The following is a 19,446-nucleotide window of genomic DNA, read 5'->3' as shown; positions in this document are numbered from 1 at the left end:
GATCCATCAGCCAAAAAAAATAAAGTTACAAAGTTAATTAATCATTTTTATTATTATTGTTTGGATTTCCGTGTTTTTCTCTTTTGCTCAATATGACAATTCGAATTCGAATTCTCATATTCACAAATGACATATCCAAATGATTTTTGTTTTAAAAAATCAATTTTTTTTATTAATTAAAAATTAAGAAATTATGTAATTAAAATTTGAAAAAGTCAAAAGTCAAAAAAAAAATGAATCAATGAATGAATGAATCAAAACAAAACCAAATGAATGTTGTTCTCTCTTACCATATTTATAATTATTTAATTCAAGAAAAAAAATGATGATTATTATTCATCAGCAGCAGCAACATTATCATAAACGAATGAAATGAAATGAAAATTCAAACTTGGAGGACAATTACAATGTGTGTGTGAGTTGGGTGCTTGTTTTTCTGTTTTTGTTTTCAAGTAAAATATTCTTCATTATTTATATTAGATTTTTTTTGTTTTGTTTTGTTTCTCATTGCAAAAAGAAGAAGAAAAATGAAAAAAAATGAGTGGTGGTGAATGACAATTGGTCACAATTCGTTATTTATAAATCAAATGGAAATCAATGTTTTTGACGATGTTTTTTTATGACATTGAACTACATGGTACACGTGGTGAACCCATCTGTGTTAAAACACGATCTAACCATTGTAATGGTCCATTTAAATGTAATTCAATCCAACATGGTGTACTTGTTACCGTTTGACGGCGATATTCAGCACCCCATCCTTTTACAAAACTCATACGTATTGTACACATTCTTGTTAATTGATAAACAGCTTCAAAACCTTGTGATACTGATTGTGCTAAAAGCTGTGCAAATTCTTGATTATTAAATATTTTCAGATTACAACCTAATTTAGAAAAGATAAAGAATTGATTAATTTGATTTGATTATCAATATTGAATGGAAAAAAATTACCGGGAGGAATTTTACAGACTGTAGCTGGATGCCAGCCATATCTTTGGTTACAATTAGGACTTTGAACAAATATAGCACTTTCACTAAGACATTCGGCAAATACTTCACCACCAATATAATATAAACGTACACCACGTCCTATAGATTTTTTCAAACAACAAAAAATGAAAATTTCAAATTTCAAAAAACAGAAAACAAAAATAATGATCATAATATTTACCAATATGACGTCTAGTTTGTTCAACAGTTGCTATACGATTAATATTTGATAAAAGACCTAAACAAAAACGTTCAGATGATGATGGATCAGTAAAACCATCAACTGTTAATGATGGTTGTGATGCATGAAATGTTTCACCAACACGTGTATTGAGCTCATAATATGAAATTGAACACCAATATGCTGGTTCAGTATATGTAACTGGTTGTACATCTAAACAACCAGGACTTGGTGTTGCTGACATTAATGATGTTTCTAATTTTTTGAATAGAAAAAATCATTAGTAAAAAAAAATCAGTTTTTTTCAAATCAAATCAAACATACCCATCCGTTCATCATTTTGTCCATCACCATCTTCACTCATATAACCGGGTGGTGGTGTTTCTATAAATCAAAATTAGAAAAAAAAAGTAACAAAAAATCAATTAGTTTCATTTGAAACAAGAAAATTCAGATAATTGTGCAATGTTTTGTGTCTGCTTGTTTGTTTTAAAATTTTGGAAAAAAAGACAAGAAATTGAAAAAATTAGAAAGAAAGAAAGAAAGTAAAGAAACCTGGAAAAGTATTAGAAGAAAAAGTGAATGTAAATGTATCATGAATATTATTATTATTTGTTGTTGTTGTTGTTGATTGTAAATGTTGCTGACCGGCAGGATATTCTGATGGTGAACGTTGTGGATTTTGTTGTTGTTGCTGTTGTAATTGATCAGTTTGTGTTGATTGACCGGTATTTGTTGTTGTTGTTGCTGTTGTTGATGGTGATGGTGATGAATGATTATTATGATGATGATGTTGATGTTGATGTTGATGTTGATGTTGGTATGGTGATGATGATGATGATGATGATAATGATAGTGGTGATGTTGGATCATCTGTTATCATTGAAGACACTGATTGTTGTTGTTGTTGTAAGTTATTATTTGTTGTTTTAGTTGGGCCACTTGTTGTTATTGTTGTTGTCGATGATGTTCCAATATGTTGTTGTTGTTGTTGTTGTTTTGTAGGTGTCATACTATCACCATCAATTCTAATATTTGTTGCTATCGTTCTACCAATTTCTTCTAAACAAATATTTCCTCCAGTCATTCTTTCATCACCAATTAAATCACCACCACCACCACCATCATCATTAACACTATTATTATCACCACCAACACCACCGCAATGACCAATAATATTGATCGTACCACCAACAGGTGTTGCTGGAATTAATTGATTATTGATTAATGAATGTTGTTGTTGTTGTTGCTGTTGTTGTCCGGTTTGATGAAAAAATGTTGTTGCCGATTGTTGTTGTTGTGAATGTGGTGTTAATATTTGTTGATTTGAATGATGATTATGAGATGATGGAGGTGGAGGATGATGATTATGTGGATGTGGATGATGATTAGCGGAAGCTAAATGATGATGATAAGCAATTTCAGTAACAACCATTCCAACACTATCCTTTAAAGCAGGTGTAATAGAAGTAATATTTGTCGAAATAGCTGTCGATGTTGTTGTTGTTGTTGTTGTCGCTAATGATTGATTTGATGATGATGATGATGAACCAGGTGAACCAATACCATCACTTGATATACTTGATTGTGGTGAATTTAATAATGATGATTGTTGTTGTGGTTGTTGTTGTTGATTAAAAAATGTTTTAGAAAATTGATTATTATTTAAAAAATTATTTTGTAATGATGATGATGATGATCCAAATGTTGTTATATTATTCGGTACAATTGTCTGTATCATTGACATTTGATTTGAATCAACAACAACATTATTATCTTGATTATTTGGTGGTGTTGTCAGTGGTAATAGTGGTGGTGGTGGTAATGGATATAAACGTGGTACAAATATTGGCTGTAATTCAGGTGCTTTTATTCGTTGATAATGATATGGATTAATACAAACTTCATCACGTTTTAATGCAAATGCATATTGACATTGTTCAATTGATCGTAATTCTTGTGATGATTTTAAATCAGGCCAACGCCATAAACGACAATAAATTACATGTGGTAAACCTTTTCGATGTGATACTTGTAAACGTCCATCTAATGATCTATAACGAAAAAAAATAAGAAGAAAAACAAAATCAATCAATCAATTCAATTTGAGAAAGTAAAAATTCTTTTGAATTCAAAAGAAAAAAAACAGCAATCATCACGACATTTTCCAATATAAAGAAAGGAAAAAATGCCAACACAACACAAATGTAAAGACCAAACAAAAAATTTATCAGAAAAAATTATTTTCAAAAAAAAATAATATTACAAATCATCAATGGAGAAGATTGCCAAGAATAGAAAATATCAATCAACAAAGCAAACTGAATGATTAACTGACGACAAAGACGACGACGGCGATGAATACTAACAAATCATGATCATGGTTTATCATCATCAACAACAACTGAAGAAAACATAAAGAATGAATGAATGAAAAAAATCAAGGCAAAATTGATATCAATGGTAGCGAAGAAGAAAAAAAAATGGATAGAAAAAAGAAAGTCTACCATATTATTAGATGAGGATGATGCGAGCGAACAAAAAAAAACACATCATATTGACATTATGAAATTGTTGTTGTTGTTTTTGGCAAGATTCTTCACTATTTTTTCTTTTCATCATCATGATGATGACGTTATGCACTTTAGAAAAAAAAATCACATTTTTTAAAATTTCAAACGACTAGGAATTTTTGTTGTTTCAAAAGAAACTTTATACAAAAACATTTTCTTCTGGGATAATAATAATAATAATAATGATGGTGTTGATTCATTCGAATGTCGAATGTAGCGATTCTCTACGATGATGACAATGATATGACGCCCGAATTTTCGTTGTTGCTGTCGGAATGGCGTCTGTGCTGCTGCTGCTACCATCACTAGAATAGAATTACCACTATTATTCAAAAGAATTCATCTAAAGCAGCAGCAATCGTCCAAAAAAAATTGAATCAAAAAGAGAGGGTAGTGTTAAACAGAATAGAAAAAGGGGCGTCAATTTTTTTCCCTCCATCAAATTCTGATTGGTTAGCCGAATTATTTTCCCTCCCCCTTTCATACACTTTATTCATATGGCGCCCAAAACAAAAAAAAACATTACTTATCTTATTGCCACTACCACAAACAAATTGTTTAACCCCTATCACACATACACCAAAATGATACCCCCTTTTCAAAATCATCAAACATTTACAGAATATAAAACAAAAAACGAAAAAACAAAAAATCATATTTGTTAAAAGAAATTAATGATAATTTGCTACTTTTATATCATCCATCCAAGAGCCAGACACATTAAATCTATAAATTTTTGTATCCATTTTTATTACCAAAAATACAATCATCATCATCATCATCATCATAATGATCGTATTATGATACCCCATTTGGGATAGGATTGTTGCTGTGATTCTTCTTTTTCTTCTTCAAAAAAAAGCAACAAAAATGGATACATTTTCTTTCTTTTATCTCTCTCTTGATATTTAATTTACATCATCATCATCATCGACATCGACATATGTCGTATATATAATTATGAAGAAAAAAAACTTTGAACAAGAAGCAAAAAAAAACACTGGATACAAATCATCATTTCATTTTCAATGTCGAAATCAATGTAGAAATACATAGAGATACGAATAAAGAATTTTTGCTATAAAAAAAACATGAAAAAACAATAAGCATGCGTAAATCATAAACATAAAAATATGAAAAAAAAATTAAAAAACAACAAAAACAAAAACATCCCAGACAGATAAATGAGATGATTATGATGATGATGATAAAGTTATGTTATGTAATGTAATATGATCATAACACACAGACACACACCCACAAGAATGAATGAATATTATTGATAAATGCCAACAAAAGACCAATAACCCTGAATGAATGATGAAATATTCGTTTAAAAAGAAGAATTTCAATGAAAAAAAAAGTATTTTTTTTTTTTGAAAAACAAATTCAAATATGTGAACAATGACAATGAACCTTTTTTTAGTTAGTTAGTTAGTTTGCTGTTAATCTCCTTCTTCTTCTTCTTCTGTCTCAATCCTAATCTAAATCAAAATTTTTAAAAATGTTTATCATCATCATCATCATTGTAAAATTCATTAATTTAATTCACATTTATGGAAACATATATGAAGACGAAAGAAGAAGACAGAATTGTTGCGCATTATAAACAGCTATATCAAGTAAGTTCAATGAACCAATATTGTGTGTTGATTTTTCATCATCATCATCATACACATCAATTCGAACATACATTATGTATGAAATGGATGTATATTTTTTCATTGAATAAAAAAAAACCATATTGGTAAATATGAAGGGGAAACCCAAAATCAGAAAAACAAAAATTCAATTCTGCAAGAATCATAGACACAGACACACACACACGCAGAGAGAGAGACTAATTTTCATTGAAATAAAAATAAAAAATGTCTGCTATGTCATCAGAAATTAAAGCAAAAGTCTATGTAGAATTATTCATAAAAACTACATAAGAATATATTTAGAATCGTTCAAAATTCTATCAAATGTTCAATAAGTTCAAATTCGGATACAATTGATTTTCATCTAAATTTGAATTATTATCATCAAAGATTGAAGATTTAAGGATTTTCATTTTCAATTTCAATTTCAAAAACACATTGTTATTTTAGGATTTTCTAAAGCTCAAAATTAAAATTAAATTTTTTTTGTCTGGGTTTTCAATCAATCCAAAAAAATTGTTGCATAATTCCAATTAAAATTCTTGTTTCCAGACAAAATCGTAATGAAATTTTACCAAAAACTTACAGAAAATAAATGAAAAGGGGGGAACAAATAGAAGAATGTTTCTTTTCACAAAATTAACACACTATCGCTGCACAGGTATTGTTTTTGGTGGGTGGGTGGATCGTACATTTTAAAACAAAAAAACATCAAAAAAAAAATCAATTTTTGTTGTTGTTGTTGTTGGAACGTTTCGAAACAACCAACCAAAACAACCAGCAAAAATCAAATCAATTTGAAGAAGAAAAAAAAACCTTATAGCGCACATGTGCAAATAGAATCAAAAAGCGACTGACTACTAGGTCAAAGGTCATCAAAAGGAAGAAAGGAGGGTAACTGTATATGGTCGGTTTGGTTTGGTTTGGTTTAATGTTGAAGGTGAAGGCCAGATTTTATTTTTTAAGATACCAAAAAAAAGAGGTCATTGTACAGTGGTGGTGGTGGTGGTTACCACCTTCAAAGATAGAAATCAAAAAACAAAACAAAAAAAAACGGTTCAACCAGGTGTGTGTATGCGATGGTGGTGGTCAACTTTTCTTGAAAAAATTTTGATAATTATCATCATCATAGAAACCGAAACTTAAAAAAAACGGAAATATAAAGATAATCTTTATGTGATGGATTCTAATGGGTTTTTCTTCATTACTACTTTCACACACACAGACAGAAAGACTATTTTTGACTACAGTTTTTGTGTGATAAGAAATGAAATTAAGACCTTAAAAAAAGTCAAGAAAGAAAATTTTTATTTTCAAAAATTTTTTGTTTCTGTTTTCTGGATATACACAGGGTAAGGTGGGAAGGGGGAATTGATGAGAACTTTGACCTTTATTTTTTCTCCTTTTCTTTCTTCCCATATGGATTTTTTCTCAAGAAAAACTACTGTAAATAATGTGTTTTGAAACCAACCAACAACCACAAAAAAATATCGAGGTCATCACTTTTATTGGATAGTTGACCCTACCAAAAAGATGATGATGATGATGATAGGGTTAGAATAGTCGATTTAGTCACACAAACATATGGTCATTTACAACAGCAAAAAAGTTTGTAAAATTTCTCCAAATAAAAAAACCAAATGGGAAAATAAATTCCGGATTATTATGGATGGAAGAAGAAAATGTTTTCTATCGATATCGATTCCTATTGAATGATGATTACTATTATAAGAAGTGTAGGTGTAGAAGAAATCCAGGTCAAAAAGAATTATCGAATAAATATCGATTCGCAATAAATGTTTTTCTTTCATCAGAAATAATAATACACAAAACTGACAAACAGCTAAAGAAAAATATATGATGTAATGTGAATTATCTTGAGCTTAAGCTACAAAAATTTTTCCTTTTTTTCAATATGCAAAAAACAAAAATGTTCAAAACAAAAAAAAATAGATTCCAAAGAAATTTGTCTATAACCTTCGTTTAGTTTCATCTATATCCAAGGCAAAAAACTTTTTTTTTCATTCATTTCACAATGGATAAAAGGATATCCCCTCGGTGTTCAATCGATTCTTGATATATCAATCGTCGTCTATTTACACATAAACATTCCTATTAGTGAATATTGGTTATTAGTGTTTAAATAGAAAACAAAAAAAAACAAAATTCATTTGAAATGACATCAATTTATCAACAACAACAACAACAAAAACTATTGGAAAAAAAATCTAGGTCATCATCATCATCATTATTATCATTATTAACATCATCAATTCTATCAAACTTTTGTAAATATACATAGATAGAATCAGATTTTAAATAGATTTATGGCTTGCTATAACAACCAGCAAACAAACATCAGTCCAATCATCAAAAAAAAAAAAATGTTGAAAAAGCTAAACAAACATTGTATATGCTCGATAACAAACAACAACTAAATATATAAATTTTCAATTTGTTATGGATCATAATCAACGACAACAAATCATTATTATTATTATTATTATTATTATTATTATTATTATAGAGATTTTTGCCAATTATAAACACCAAACACACACACACAAATCATATTTATAAACAAAATTTTTGTTTTGTTTATACAGGAAATTATTATTATTATTCTATAACAACAACAACAAAAAAGAAAAAAAAGGGTTAAGTACAGTTTCGACCTTTTTTAATATTATTTTCTTTGCTATAAAATCCAAACATATGGCTATCATCACTTGTCGTCATCATCATCATTTGTCATCGGGATCAAGTTGAAATTAAAACATTTTCAACGAAACAAAACAAAAAGCACAAAACAAATCTTTGTTGCTCAATATGAATCATAAATCAATTATGCATTCAAATTCTTAAATAAAGATCATAAAATTTGACAATCATCATCTCATAATTATTTAGAATTCCAAAGAAATTTTCATTTTTGTTTTTAAATTTTTTCTGAGAAAAAATCATGTGATTTTCAAATGAAAAAAAGAAAGTGAAAGAAAAATTCGCAAAATCATAATCATTTTTATGTGATTAAATCAAAAGAAAAATTAACCCTTTTTTCCGCCTATTCTTCATTATTTCATGAATGAAAATACGAAATGAGCAGGAATATTCATATATGGAATTCTTAGGAAAAAAGTCTGAAAATTATTCAATTTATAAAAAAAAAGGATTGCCGAACGGAAAGTGAAAAATAATTGATTTTTTTTACAAACAAGCAAACAAAAAATACAATCCTACCTTGGTATTGTAATACATTTTGTATTAACATTTTGTTCAGAAATAGCACGTTCCAATTCATCTAATGTACCGGTTTTTTTTAATTTTTTTACCAATGATTTTACAGCTTTTTCCGACCATTTATCATTATTATTATTGTTTGCTGTTGCTGCTGTTGATAATGAAGGTAATGGAGGTGAAGATGATGATGATGATGATGAAGATGATGGTGATAATGGTGATAAAAAAGTTGGTAATGATTTTATCGTATTTGATGATGATGTTGTTGTTGGTGGATCACATTTTTTCCAACCAAGTAATCTTTTTACAATCGGTGATGATGATGATGATGATGATGAGGATGATGATGATGAAAATGATTGCAACAATGAGCTCATGTACAAACAATGTTATTTTAGTTATCTTGTTGTTTTTCTTTTTCTTTTCTTTTCTTTGATTTGATAATGATAATTATATAAACAAAAATTAACTAATTGAAGAAAACTTTTTCGGGAAAAACTTTTTTGGCGAAATATTTCCAGCAAAAGAATCATTCGATTTTGATTTTTCGAAATACGCATGCGCGTTACGAGAATATTTTCTTTTTTGATTTGAAAAACAAAGATTTCTTCTCAGATTCTGGTCTGTTGTTGTTGTTTGTTTTTCGTTTACGATCGATCCAATTTCATTGATTTATTCTACAGAGAAGGAAAAATAAAATCGAAATAAATTAATTTAGGAAAAAAAACATCAAACGAAATTTACATTTTTTTTGTTTCAACGAAACAATCAAATATTGATTGATTATCAATTTTGGAATCTATTTTTCGACACAAACAATTTTAGCTAACTTATAATTTGATAATAGAAGGAAAACAATAACAAAACAACAACAAAAAAACAATGACAGCAAAATTTTCTCTTCAATTCATTTCAATCGATTACATTTGAAAATATCTATTTCTTGTTCGCTTCTTTTTCTATCATCAAACAAAAACAAAAACAAAAATTCTATAAATGAATGAAAACAGAATGAAAAAAAAACATGATGAAAATGAACGAAAAAAACCCAATGAAAGGATTGTTCACAGATGATAGGATTCGAAGGATTCTTTTTTTTTTTTTTGGTTTCGAACGAATTCTTATTTTGTTTCGAACGTCATTCGATTGTGTACCCCCTTGTTGTTGTTTGGAAAAATCTTTGTTTTTTTTGTTGAAAAAACGTACCTGGTTTGTTTGGATTTCGTATGATTTAATACTTGATCGAATCGATTTCAAATCGATTTGAAGAAGAAAAAAAATTGTTCACAAAAAATTGAATGACAAACACGACAACTGAATGATGATGATGATGTCAAATCATCATTTCTTTCATTTTTGGGATTTTTTTTTTCAATATTTTTTTTTCTTCCCAAAAAAATGAAATAAAATTCACGAAATACGCATGTGAATTGAATCAAAAACAACAACAAAACAAACAAAAACAAAAAACTTTGAAATGAAACAACAAAAACAATGACCAAAATAAACGATATATATGTTGGAGGATGTTTTTATTCTCGTCGTAAATAATGAAGAAAACGAAACGAAACGAAACGATCAATCGACGACCATGATGATCATCATCATTGATGGTTGATTCGAATAATTCATTCGCAAAAATAACCCTTCCTCCTCATCATCATCATCCTCAATATGTTTTTTTTTTTTTACTTTTTTCTCTTCAAGGATGTATTCTTTTCTCTTTTCTTTTATATGCTACTACCTTGATTACTACCACTACCATTAGGATAATCCAAAATGTTGATATCGATGAGGATTTCCTTTTTGGTTTTCATTCATTGAATATAACCCCTACTCATAATATTCCAACAAAAAAAAATGAAGAAGTAGTAGTATGTTTTAATGATAAAAGTTTTTTTTAAAGAAAAAAATCTATCAATTTTATTGACTGCTACCACCACTAATTTTTTTTTTGATCTAGTAGTAGTGGTAAAACTTCTATAAATAAAAAAAAAAAGAGTTAAAAAAGAGATCAAAGAAAAGAAGAAAGAAACATTAAAATTTACGATGGTGGTCAATGAATGTCTGACCTTGAGACAGGATTATTATTATTATTTTTTTCATTTGCATCCATTCACCATCATCCTGATTTGGACACTTTTATGGCTTTTTTTCGTCGACGAGGCGACCAACACCCCCCATTCCACGCACTCCCCCCAGGATGCTTAGCCAAAAAATTCGAATGTTTTCAAAAAACATTCGAATTTTGCTTGTTCAATCTGTTAAACATCTGTTGGTTTGATTTGGATTTTTCTTTTTTTTCTTTTTGGGGGGGGGGGAATGTTATGCATCAATAACTTTTGGTTTCAGTTGTGAAATTGATTATTTAGGATTTTTTTTCTTCGAAAAAAAAAGTTTTTTTTTGTTTTTTTCGTTGACTAATTAACTAGTGAAAGCAGAACCAGAAACAGAAAAAAGTTTCAAATTAAACAAATTTAATTAAATAAATTTTTCTGGTCCAGGTAAGTTTTGTTAAAATAGGATGCCATCTAGTGTTTGCTGATGAATACAGTTTGGATTTGAATTTCGTGTTTTTTAAAATCATCATCGATCATTTATCCAATAACATATATTTATATTCTAAAATTTTATCAATTTCAGGTTCAGCAAAATTTGGATCAAAACGTGGATCAATATCATCATCAATTGTTGATTGATATGATTGTTCTAAAATTTTTTGTGGAAATATTTGTTCAAATTGTTTTCTCGCTTGATCCATTGATGATGATTTGGATTCGATACCGATTTTTGCCAATGTATCATAACCAAATGGTAGTAATACTGGTTTAGCAATATTTGTTGATATTGATGGTTTACTACGTTCATTCAAATCAAAGGTTAATCGATCAAATGCTAATGATTCAAATGCTTGATTTATACGTTTAGTTAACGTTTCTGAACGACATGAATGATATAATAATTGTCCACCTAATTCGTATGAAACTAAACGTAAATAACGTGTAATTTGTTTTTTAATTTCTGGATCCATATTTTGATATTCATCATATTTACTACCGATTATTGTTACCGGTATTAATAATGGATTTTTTGGTCGATCATCTTTATCTTGATCTTGATCATTACGATAATAAATCGAACGTTTCAATGCTAATTGTCTTAGTTGTTGTTCAAATTGATCATCATTAGCTGCCAATAATGATTGTAAATATTTCCGTATCCATTTGATAATTTGTTCCAATAATATGGACATTTTATTCGGTTGTGTTAGGTCGATAACAATAATCAATGATATATTTTGTATTGTTTCCAGATTGATTGCAAATTTCAACAAATCAATAAACAATAATTCATAACCTAATTCCCAAATATTACAGATTTTTTCATTATTTTCCAATGAAATTGTTTCATTCATCTGTTGTTGTTGTTGTTGTTTTGATCGTTGTCGATCATCAAATAATGAATCAATTCGACGACAAAGATAACGATATTCTAAACCAATTGTTTCATCATATTTATCCAATGATTTTGTTGTTGGATCAATAAATCGATTTATAATTGAACTTTTACCCTTGGGAAAATACATGGGGAAAAACATGATTAACTCCATTTCTGAATCGAAAGCAAAAAAAAACTCACCCCAAATTGTGAACCAACAAAAACCAATGTTGAATAACCATTCAGATAAACATGTTCATGTTGTAAAATTTCTGAATTTTTTAATAAATTTTGTGATTCAATCCAAATATCAATCGAATGTTTTTGTTGATTTTGACCATCATCATCATCATTCGGATCCTCATCATCGGCCATGTTGACATTCGAATTCGAATCTAGAAAGAAACATTCGAATCCCGAAAACGTTCCAATCCAGAAAACGTTCGAATCCAGCAACAAAAACATTCGAATCCTTGACTGGGGTTACCAATGGCAACCACCATCATTTTTCCCAAATGTCAAAACCTTGTTTCAATTTGAATTTTCACAGTTTTTTTTTATTATTTCAAAACAGAAAAATTATCTTTCCTGAAAATCAAATCTAGTGTAAATTCTCTCATCCACCAAAAAAAAATTGGTTGAAGAAAAATATTAAAAAAAATTTTCAATGATGATGAATAATGGTAGAAAAATTTTTAACACAAGAAAATCTTCATCATCAGCTATCATTTTTATATTAAGAATATTGTTTGTTTTGTTTATTTGGTTATCATCATGTGTATGGTGTGGGTATTTGTGTGTATAACCAATCAACAATCGATTTTCGAAAAAAAAAATTCTTTTTCCTCTCATCATTATTCTTTGATTTCATTAATTCTGGCAGCTTCATCAAAATTTTGTACCAATTCAGGTACTTCATCATCATCATCATTTTCTTCTTCAATAATTGCTGATGATCCAGCAGCAGCAGCAGCAGCTGAAGCAAAATTACCACCATCAGATTGTTCTTGTTGTTTTTGTGCTGCAGCAGCAGCAGCCAATAAATCGGCAACATTATTTGATTGACCACCGGCACCACCACCACCAGCACCAGCTAAATCACTGAATAAATTATTCAATCGGCTTAAATTTTCTGGCCGTAATTGATTCAATATACCGGGCATCATATCCGATATACGTTTCTGTTCTGATTGACCAGTTATAGCAAATGTATTGGCAGCCAATGATGCCTGTACTTTTGGATTGGTAAAATGTATAACAGTACCATCTTCTTTAAACATGTTGACCTTTTTTTGTTTGTTTGTTTATGCAAAGAAAAAAAAACATTTCAAGTTAAAAACAAATCAGAATCAAGATTTGGGAGGGAAAAAACAACAACAAACCTCTTCAATACCAGGAATCGAATTGACTGTCAATTTTTTCAATGAACTTTGTAATTTTTTATCATCAGTTGTTGCTGTACGATGTACAACCTTCTTCTTCCTACGTGCTGTACCCTGAAATCAATGATGAATTTAAAAAATGGAATACCCGGAAACAAAAACCGAAAACATACCTTGCCACCAATTCGAACTTGTGATTGAAGTTTAGCTAACTTTTCAACATTCATTATTTTATTCCAATTATAATCTACATAATAATTCAAAAAAGCAATTTGATTAACAATGGTGAAAAATTCAAAATTCAATCAATCATTTTACCTCGAAACGAAACAAAACAAAAAAAATTTCAATGACAGACGATATGCAAATCAAACAGAAAACAGTGTCAAGCTTCTAAAACATTTGATTTGCTTTGAATAATTAAAAAACAAAAAATGATGAAATGTTCCAATTGGAAAAAATCGAATTCAATTAAAAAAAAATAATGATTTTTTAAGCGAATAAAGTTCGGCGTGCTTTTCTTTCGGCTGATGCTGCTGTTGCTGCTGCTGTGTGTTATTGCACGCCGATTGAGGATAGATACAGGAGGAGCACGAAAACAAACATAGTGGTATAGAATCAAGTGTGTATCCACACACACACACAAAACAAGCATGTATTTTTTTTTTGTTTTAGGATTCGATTCTATTTCTATCCAAATTGTTCCAAAAAAACAAATTTTTCATTCTTTCCGGCTATTTCAATCCAATAACATTGTTTATGAATTGATTATCAATTTTTCTCCCCTTTCCCGATTTATTTTGGATATTTTTCCAATCCAGAAAGAATCCTTTTTTCAAAATGATTTTACATTTAATTTCCAGCGAAAACAATCAAAAAAATCCAAATTCAAATAAATTTTGAAGAAAAAAAGTTTCCCTGCAAAACAAAACAAAAAAGTTTTCCGAAAACAAAACAAAAAAAAACAAACAAAAAAGTTCGATCCGGTCATTTCTATATGCCACTACTACACTACTACCACTACCATCATCTATGTGATGAGCACGTTTTCACTTCACTTCTTCTTTTCATCACATCACATCACATTCATTCCTCCCTATTTCAATTTGCTCATTTTGATAAAAAAAAAAAAAAAAAAATTTCTGAGCCGACTTTTTTCGCTCTCTCTCTTCAAGAATTCTTCTCTCTCTCTCGTTTTCACCCAAAACAAACAGCACATTTTTTTTCTTCTTCTTCTTTCAATTCCTAATTTTTGTTTGTCCGAAATACGGATAATTCATTTATCTTGATCGTGAAAAAAAACATCATCCAAGAAACGAAACGAAAAGCATAAACATTGTTTTTGTTTTGGTTTTCTTTTTTGAAAAAAAAAACAAAATTTTCTTGTTTGTGTGTGTGTGTGTTTATTGATCCACGTTGGACATTTTTTTTTCTTCTCTCCAAATTCTGTGTGTGTCTGCCGCATCACTGTTTTTTTTCCCTTGTTGTTTTTGGTTTTTGATCCGGATTCCGGATTTTTTTTTCTTTCGTTCATTTATTTTATCATCGTTATCGATCTCTGAACAATTAAAAAAAAGCTTTTTGAGTGTGATTTTTGGGAGTCAAGAGTTTGCACACACACACACGTTTATCTCTCTCTCTCTCTCTTGTTAATCTGGTTTAATATCGATTGATTTTTGCTTCCAAACAGCAAAATTACACTTTTTTATTTTCAAACGTAATTCTTTAATAAGAAAAATTTACCGGTAAGTTTTCTTTCCGCAGCAAAAGCAATTTTCTAATCTTGTTGTTTTTGTTTTTTTTTTCAAATTTAATTTTAGAATTCTTTGGATCGAAAACGAAATTGAATTTTTTTATTTTTCTTTTTGTTTGTTTGTTTGTGAATTTATTTCAAATAGTGTGTGGGTGTGTGTTTGGTTTGGTTTTTTTTTGTTTTGATTTTTTTTCCCGTTTCGTTTCGATTGAATGTTTGAAAACAAATTGAAATATTCGAATCAACAATATGTCTTCAAATCAACAACAGGCAAATATTAATGCCGATAATAATAATAGCCAGAATGTATCAGGTAAATCTAAAGGAAAACAAAAGAAAAAAGGTGAAAAATTGGATGTTGATTTGTTTTTTGCAAATACAACACCAAATTGGGCATCAATGATGGAAGATGATTCTGAAAATGAAATTATTGTACCAAGTCAATATAATCTTCCTGAAGCACCAAAAGCATTAGTAAATGAAATTGATCCAACACAAATACCAACAGTACCACCATTTAAAGTACATTTACGTAATTTACATTATGAATTGGAAAAAGAAGATTTAGAAGGTCTTTTTCGTAATCTTACCGTAAGTGTTATTAGAATTTATTCATTGTTTTTGGATTCAAATCTTTTTTTCAAACTTTTTTAAAGATTATCGATATTCAAATGATCAAAGATCGTACCATACGTACAGCATGGATTGAATTTGAAACCAAACAAGATCTTGTTCAAGCATTAGAATTTAATAATCGTTCAATTCGTGGTCGTAATATTTCAATGTCATTAGATCGTGGTGGTGGTGGAAGTGGTGATCGTTATGGCGGTAATTTATTTTGTTTTGTTTTTTTGTTTGTTTTACAAATAATTATCGTAAATTCTTTATAGATCGTCGCGGCCGTGGTGGATTTGGTGGCCGAGATAATACATCAAGTGATTGGCGTTCACGAGATACAATGCCACCGAAACAAGTATATCCACCACCATCAGTTGATTCATATGATCATGCACCTAGAACCGGAGGTTATAGTGGTGGTGGCGGTGGCGGTAATCGTGGCCCAAGACGTTATGGTGATGATGATTATGCACCACCATCATCACATCGTAATGATTATGGTGGCGGCGGATATGATGATAGAGGAGGTGATGATCGTTCCGGTTATGATGATCGTTATGGTCGTCGTAATGATTATGGACATCGCCGTGGTAATGATTCTGGTGGTAATATGGGCGGTGGCAGCGGCGGAGGTTCAAATTGGAGAAGAAATGAAAATCGTGTTGCGCAACAACCAGAAGAGCCAAGTAATTGGCGAAGAGATGTTCCACCACCGATGCATCAACAACAAGATCATTCATCATATGAACAACCACGTGGTGGTGGTCGACCATTACGTTATGATGATAATAATGTATCATCTCGTGCAATGTTACCGCCACGTATGGCATCTGATCATCATCAACAACAACAACAACAATCATCTTATCGTAATGATGAAACATCTGGTTATAATGATGATTTATATGAACCATCACCACCATCAGTACGTAATAGCAATCAATCAATAGATCCGGATATGCAGCAATCATCATCAAGACCATTAAGAAATGAAAATACTACCAACACTACATATGAAAATCGACGACCGATAAATGAACAATATTATCAATCAAGTGATCAATTTCGATCCGGTAATCGTAATCCACCATTAATGGATCATCCAGGACGTGAACGTCTTTCATCGACACGTTCGAATGTATCAAATGTTGATCAACATTCGACTGATGATTATAGTAGTAGTGGTGGTGGTAGTAATGTTCCAGCAACAACTGCCGCACCAAAAGAACGTCGTCCATTTATCAATTCATCAGTGTTGGATGCATTGAAAAAGCAGGCAGCCGAAACGGCACAACCTGCAAAAGTTTCAAATTATAGTTCAATATTTGGTGAAGCAAAACCGGTCGATACGACGGAAAAAGAATTGGAAATTGAGAAAAAACTTCTTAGTTCGAAACAAGAAGCAGCCGCTGCAGTATCAGCAACTACGAATGAAGAATCAAATAAGTCAAACACTGAACAACCACAAGACTCGACAAATGATAATGGTGGCGATGTATCAGTACCACCAGCTAGTAATGTTTCTGTTCCATCAGCTACAACAAATGATCGACCTAATCGTATTGAGCATCGAGATTATCAAAATCGAGATCATCGTAGCAGTGATCAAGATTCAATTCCACCGAGACGTCGTGCTAATGGTGGCATTGGTTCGAATCGAATGGGTGGTGGTGGTGGCGGTGGAATGCGAAGAGATTATGATGACCGAAATAATGGTGCCTTAAGTGATAGACGTATGGGTGGTGGTGGAGGTGGTAATATGCGTGCTCCAAGAGGTGATTATGATCGCATGGGCAGTGGTGGTGGTGGTAATAATGCACCACGTATGCGAAGAGATGGGCCACGTGGAGATAGTTATATAAATAATAGCAGTGGTGGTGGTGGTGGATATAATGATCGTCGTAGATTTGGTGATCGTGATCGTATTGGTGGACGTCGAGGTTATGGTGATGATAATGTTGTTGCACCACGCTATCAAGATCGTGGACCACGTATTGGCAGCGGTGGTGGTGGTGGTTATGATAATAATCGTAATCGTTATAATAGTGGCGGTAGTGATTATCTTGAATGGTCTAAAGATGATAGAGATTCAGATTCCAAACAGGTAAGAAAATGATTATATTTTTAAACCAAAACCATAAAAAAATTAACTAATTACTTTTTTAAAAGTTGCATGTTGTTGTGTGTAAAAAGATAATAATCATGAATAACAACAGAAAGAAAGATTGAATAAGATTCCTTGAAATTCTACTAACTTGATTCTTTTCTTCTATTTCTTTTTTTTTCTGTTTTGCTTGTCTTTTGCTTTTTACTGTCCGGGGGGTTAATGGGGATATTATTTAAAAATATTATCATCATCTTAAATCTTGATAGAGCTTTCAGCAAACAAACAGAATCACTCAAGTATGTGTTGATAAAATGTCCAAACTTAATGTTGATAATAATAATAATAATAATGATAATGATGATATTGATAATGTTGATGATTCATTGATGACAAATCAATCGACCATTTTTCTATTTATTAATCGTATGATGATGATCTAAACAAGAGCCAAACAAGTATTCAAGAAATGAGACAAAAAAAAATAAAAGATTGTTGATATTGATAATGATAATAATAATTTATAATGACGATATCTCATTTATATTTATAATGTCTAAATATTAATAAATGTTTTCTCCTTTTTTTTTGTTTTGTTTTTTCTTCTTTTCCATTCGCATCAAAAATCTCATTCTTTTTTTTCTTTTTTTTTTTGTTTCTTGTTGTTGAATTATGAAAATGACAAAAATAGATAAGCTATGCATCAACGAACAAATTTGAACATCTTGGTGAAACCGATGATCATGGATCGGAATGAATGTTTTTTTTAGGAGAAAAAATTTTTGATTTGTGTTGTTGTTTGCTGTCGCCCCTCATTTAGTAAAAAAAAGAAAAGAAAATTATTTTTTATTTACATCAACAAAAACAAAATTACCTGAACAAAATCTACTGCAAATCGTCGTCGTCGTCAATTTTCAACAACAACAGCAATAGAAGAATCTCTGTGTTTTTTGATGCGTCGCGTTTTTTTTCGGTAAGTTTGTTTCGGTTATTGTTTTCGGACTAATTCAATGTTTGTTTTTGTTTTGTTTTGTTTTCGATTTCACAAATCAACCATTCATTATTGAATCAACAACAACAACCTCTGAATGCTTAATTTTTTTTTTCTTCAAAAATTAATAATAATATTTTCTTCTCTCACTTTTTTTTCTAATTATTTAAAAAAATCAATCATCTTCGATTTGAAATTTGATTCTACAAATTTTCTTATTATTCTTCAATACACTTAAACACTTTTGAACACAGTGAATCAGAAAAAAAAAGTAAAACACATGATTAAAATATTTGTCTTCAAACAAACAACACTTATTATTTTTGATTTTTATTATTTTTTCTTTCAATTCTTTCTCGCTACACACCTACACACACACATCAATCACTCAAATTTGGATTATAATTGTATTTGATTATATATTTTGTTTTTTTGGCTGCAAAACAGGAAAATTTGAAAAAGAAAAACATTAATATTTTTATCTTATTATCTATATAATATATATTCACACTTACCTGGATTCATCAATG

The 19,446-nt window shown here is 29.9% G+C and overlaps 4 protein-coding genes across 9 annotated transcripts; 1 reads left to right on the top strand and 3 right to left on the bottom strand.

Moving 5' to 3' along the window:
• Positions 1 to 271: 271 nt before the first annotated feature.
• LOC113794542 (mothers against decapentaplegic homolog 5-like) lies at positions 272 to 10,292 on the bottom strand. Of its 2 annotated transcripts, none has more exons than XM_027344648.2 (7): positions 9,837 to 10,292; positions 8,631 to 9,307; positions 1,730 to 3,228; positions 1,499 to 1,558; positions 1,175 to 1,429; positions 955 to 1,092; positions 272 to 886 (listed from the first exon to the last, which is right to left on the bottom strand). In XM_027344648.2, exons 2-7 carry the CDS (start codon positions 9,005 to 9,007, stop codon positions 618 to 620), a joined length of 2,598 nt encoding a protein of 865 aa, XP_027200449.2. In that variant the 5' UTR covers positions 9,008 to 9,307; positions 9,837 to 10,292; the 3' UTR covers positions 272 to 617. The 2 variants fall into 2 exon arrangements, with proteins under 2 accessions (XP_027200449.2, XP_027200450.2); XM_027344649.2 differs by having other exon boundaries at positions 274 to 886; positions 1,823 to 3,228; positions 9,837 to 10,290.
• Positions 10,293 to 10,578: 286 nt separating this feature from the next.
• LOC113794543 (cytoplasmic dynein 2 light intermediate chain 1) lies at positions 10,579 to 12,639 on the bottom strand. Of its 3 annotated transcripts, none has more exons than XR_012846348.1 (3): positions 12,270 to 12,639; positions 10,703 to 12,201; positions 10,579 to 10,610 (listed from the first exon to the last, which is right to left on the bottom strand). XR_012846348.1 is itself a non-coding variant. In XM_027344650.2 (2 exons), exons 1-2 carry the CDS (start codon positions 12,531 to 12,533, stop codon positions 11,224 to 11,226), a joined length of 1,242 nt encoding a protein of 413 aa, XP_027200451.2. In that variant the 5' UTR covers positions 12,534 to 12,639; the 3' UTR covers positions 10,617 to 11,223. The 3 variants fall into 3 exon arrangements, 1 of the variants encoding a protein (XP_027200451.2); XR_012846349.1 differs by having other exon boundaries at positions 10,586 to 10,610; positions 10,679 to 12,201; XM_027344650.2 differs by lacking the exon at positions 10,579 to 10,610 and having other exon boundaries at positions 10,617 to 12,201.
• Positions 12,640 to 12,779: 140 nt separating this feature from the next.
• On the bottom strand, positions 12,780 to 13,991 carry bic (bicaudal). The gene is made up of 4 exons (XM_027344653.2): positions 13,769 to 13,991; positions 13,624 to 13,697; positions 13,451 to 13,564; positions 12,780 to 13,354 (listed from the first exon to the last, which is right to left on the bottom strand). The coding sequence occupies exons 2-4, from the start codon at positions 13,675 to 13,677 to the stop codon at positions 12,923 to 12,925; spliced, it is 600 nt and encodes a 199-aa protein (XP_027200454.2). The 5' UTR covers positions 13,678 to 13,697; positions 13,769 to 13,991; the 3' UTR covers positions 12,780 to 12,922.
• Positions 13,992 to 14,622: 631 nt separating this feature from the next.
• Positions 14,623 to 18,896, top strand: LOC113794575 (uncharacterized). 3 transcript variants are annotated; one of them, XM_075820835.1, is made up of 6 exons: positions 14,624 to 15,195; positions 15,271 to 15,794; positions 15,860 to 16,031; positions 16,094 to 17,925; positions 18,195 to 18,224; positions 18,617 to 18,896. In XM_075820835.1, exons 2-6 carry the CDS (start codon positions 15,453 to 15,455, stop codon positions 18,680 to 18,682), a joined length of 2,442 nt encoding a protein of 813 aa, XP_075676950.1. In that variant the 5' UTR covers positions 14,624 to 15,195; positions 15,271 to 15,452; the 3' UTR covers positions 18,683 to 18,896. The 3 variants fall into 3 exon arrangements, with proteins under 3 accessions (XP_075676952.1, XP_075676950.1, XP_075676951.1); XM_075820837.1 differs by lacking the exons at positions 18,195 to 18,224; positions 18,617 to 18,896 and adding an exon at positions 17,991 to 18,134 and having other exon boundaries at positions 14,623 to 15,195; XM_075820836.1 differs by lacking the exon at positions 18,195 to 18,224 and having other exon boundaries at positions 14,625 to 15,195.
• Positions 18,897 to 19,446: the final 550 nt, after the last annotated feature.

This window comes from Dermatophagoides pteronyssinus, unplaced genomic scaffold, assembly GCF_027571235.1.
Source record: "Dermatophagoides pteronyssinus isolate colony J.1.1.1.1 unplaced genomic scaffold, Derpt_VIB-CSIC_2022.12 sq0008, whole genome shotgun sequence".
NCBI classification, from domain to species: domain Eukaryota; kingdom Metazoa; phylum Arthropoda; class Arachnida; order Sarcoptiformes; family Pyroglyphidae; genus Dermatophagoides; species Dermatophagoides pteronyssinus.
Note: the sequence above shows the minus strand (reverse complement) of the source record. Positions and strands in the feature narration are given on the sequence as shown.

Bases quoted from the DNA above. Each gene is read 5' to 3' on its own strand.
- LOC113794542 (XM_027344648.2), bottom strand. From the start codon at position 9,007: ATGAGCTCATTGTTGCAATCATTTTCATCATCATCATCCTCATCATCA. The intron at 1,559-1,729 runs GTTTCTTTACTT...TTTGATTTATAG, and splicing joins TTCTTCTAATACTTTTCCAG to AAACACCACCACCCGGTTAT. The intron at 1,093-1,174 runs GTAAATATTATG...AAAAATCTATAG, and splicing joins ACAAACTAGACGTCATATTG to GACGTGGTGTACGTTTATAT.
- LOC113794543 (XM_027344650.2), bottom strand. From the start codon at position 12,533: ATGTTTTTGTTGCTGGATTCGAACGTTTTCTGGATTGGAACGTTTTCG. The intron at 12,202-12,269 runs GTGAGTTTTTTT...TATTTTCCCAAG, and splicing joins TTGTTGGTTCACAATTTGGG to GGTAAAAGTTCAATTATAAA.
- bic (XM_027344653.2), bottom strand. From the start codon at position 13,677: ATGAATGTTGAAAAGTTAGCTAAACTTCAATCACAAGTTCGAATTGGT. The intron at 13,565-13,623 runs GTATGTTTTCGG...CATTGATTTCAG, and splicing joins AAGTTCGAATTGGTGGCAAG to GGTACAGCACGTAGGAAGAA. The intron at 13,355-13,450 runs GTTTGTTGTTGT...AAACAAAAAAAG, and splicing joins CGATTCCTGGTATTGAAGAG to GTCAACATGTTTAAAGAAGA.
- LOC113794575 (XM_075820835.1), top strand. From the start codon at position 15,453: ATGTCTTCAAATCAACAACAGGCAAATATTAATGCCGATAATAATAAT. The intron at 15,795-15,859 runs GTAAGTGTTATT...ACTTTTTTAAAG, and splicing joins GTCTTTTTCGTAATCTTACC to ATTATCGATATTCAAATGAT. The intron at 18,225-18,616 runs GTATGTGTTGAT...TGACAAAAATAG, and splicing joins AAACAAACAGAATCACTCAA to ATAAGCTATGCATCAACGAA.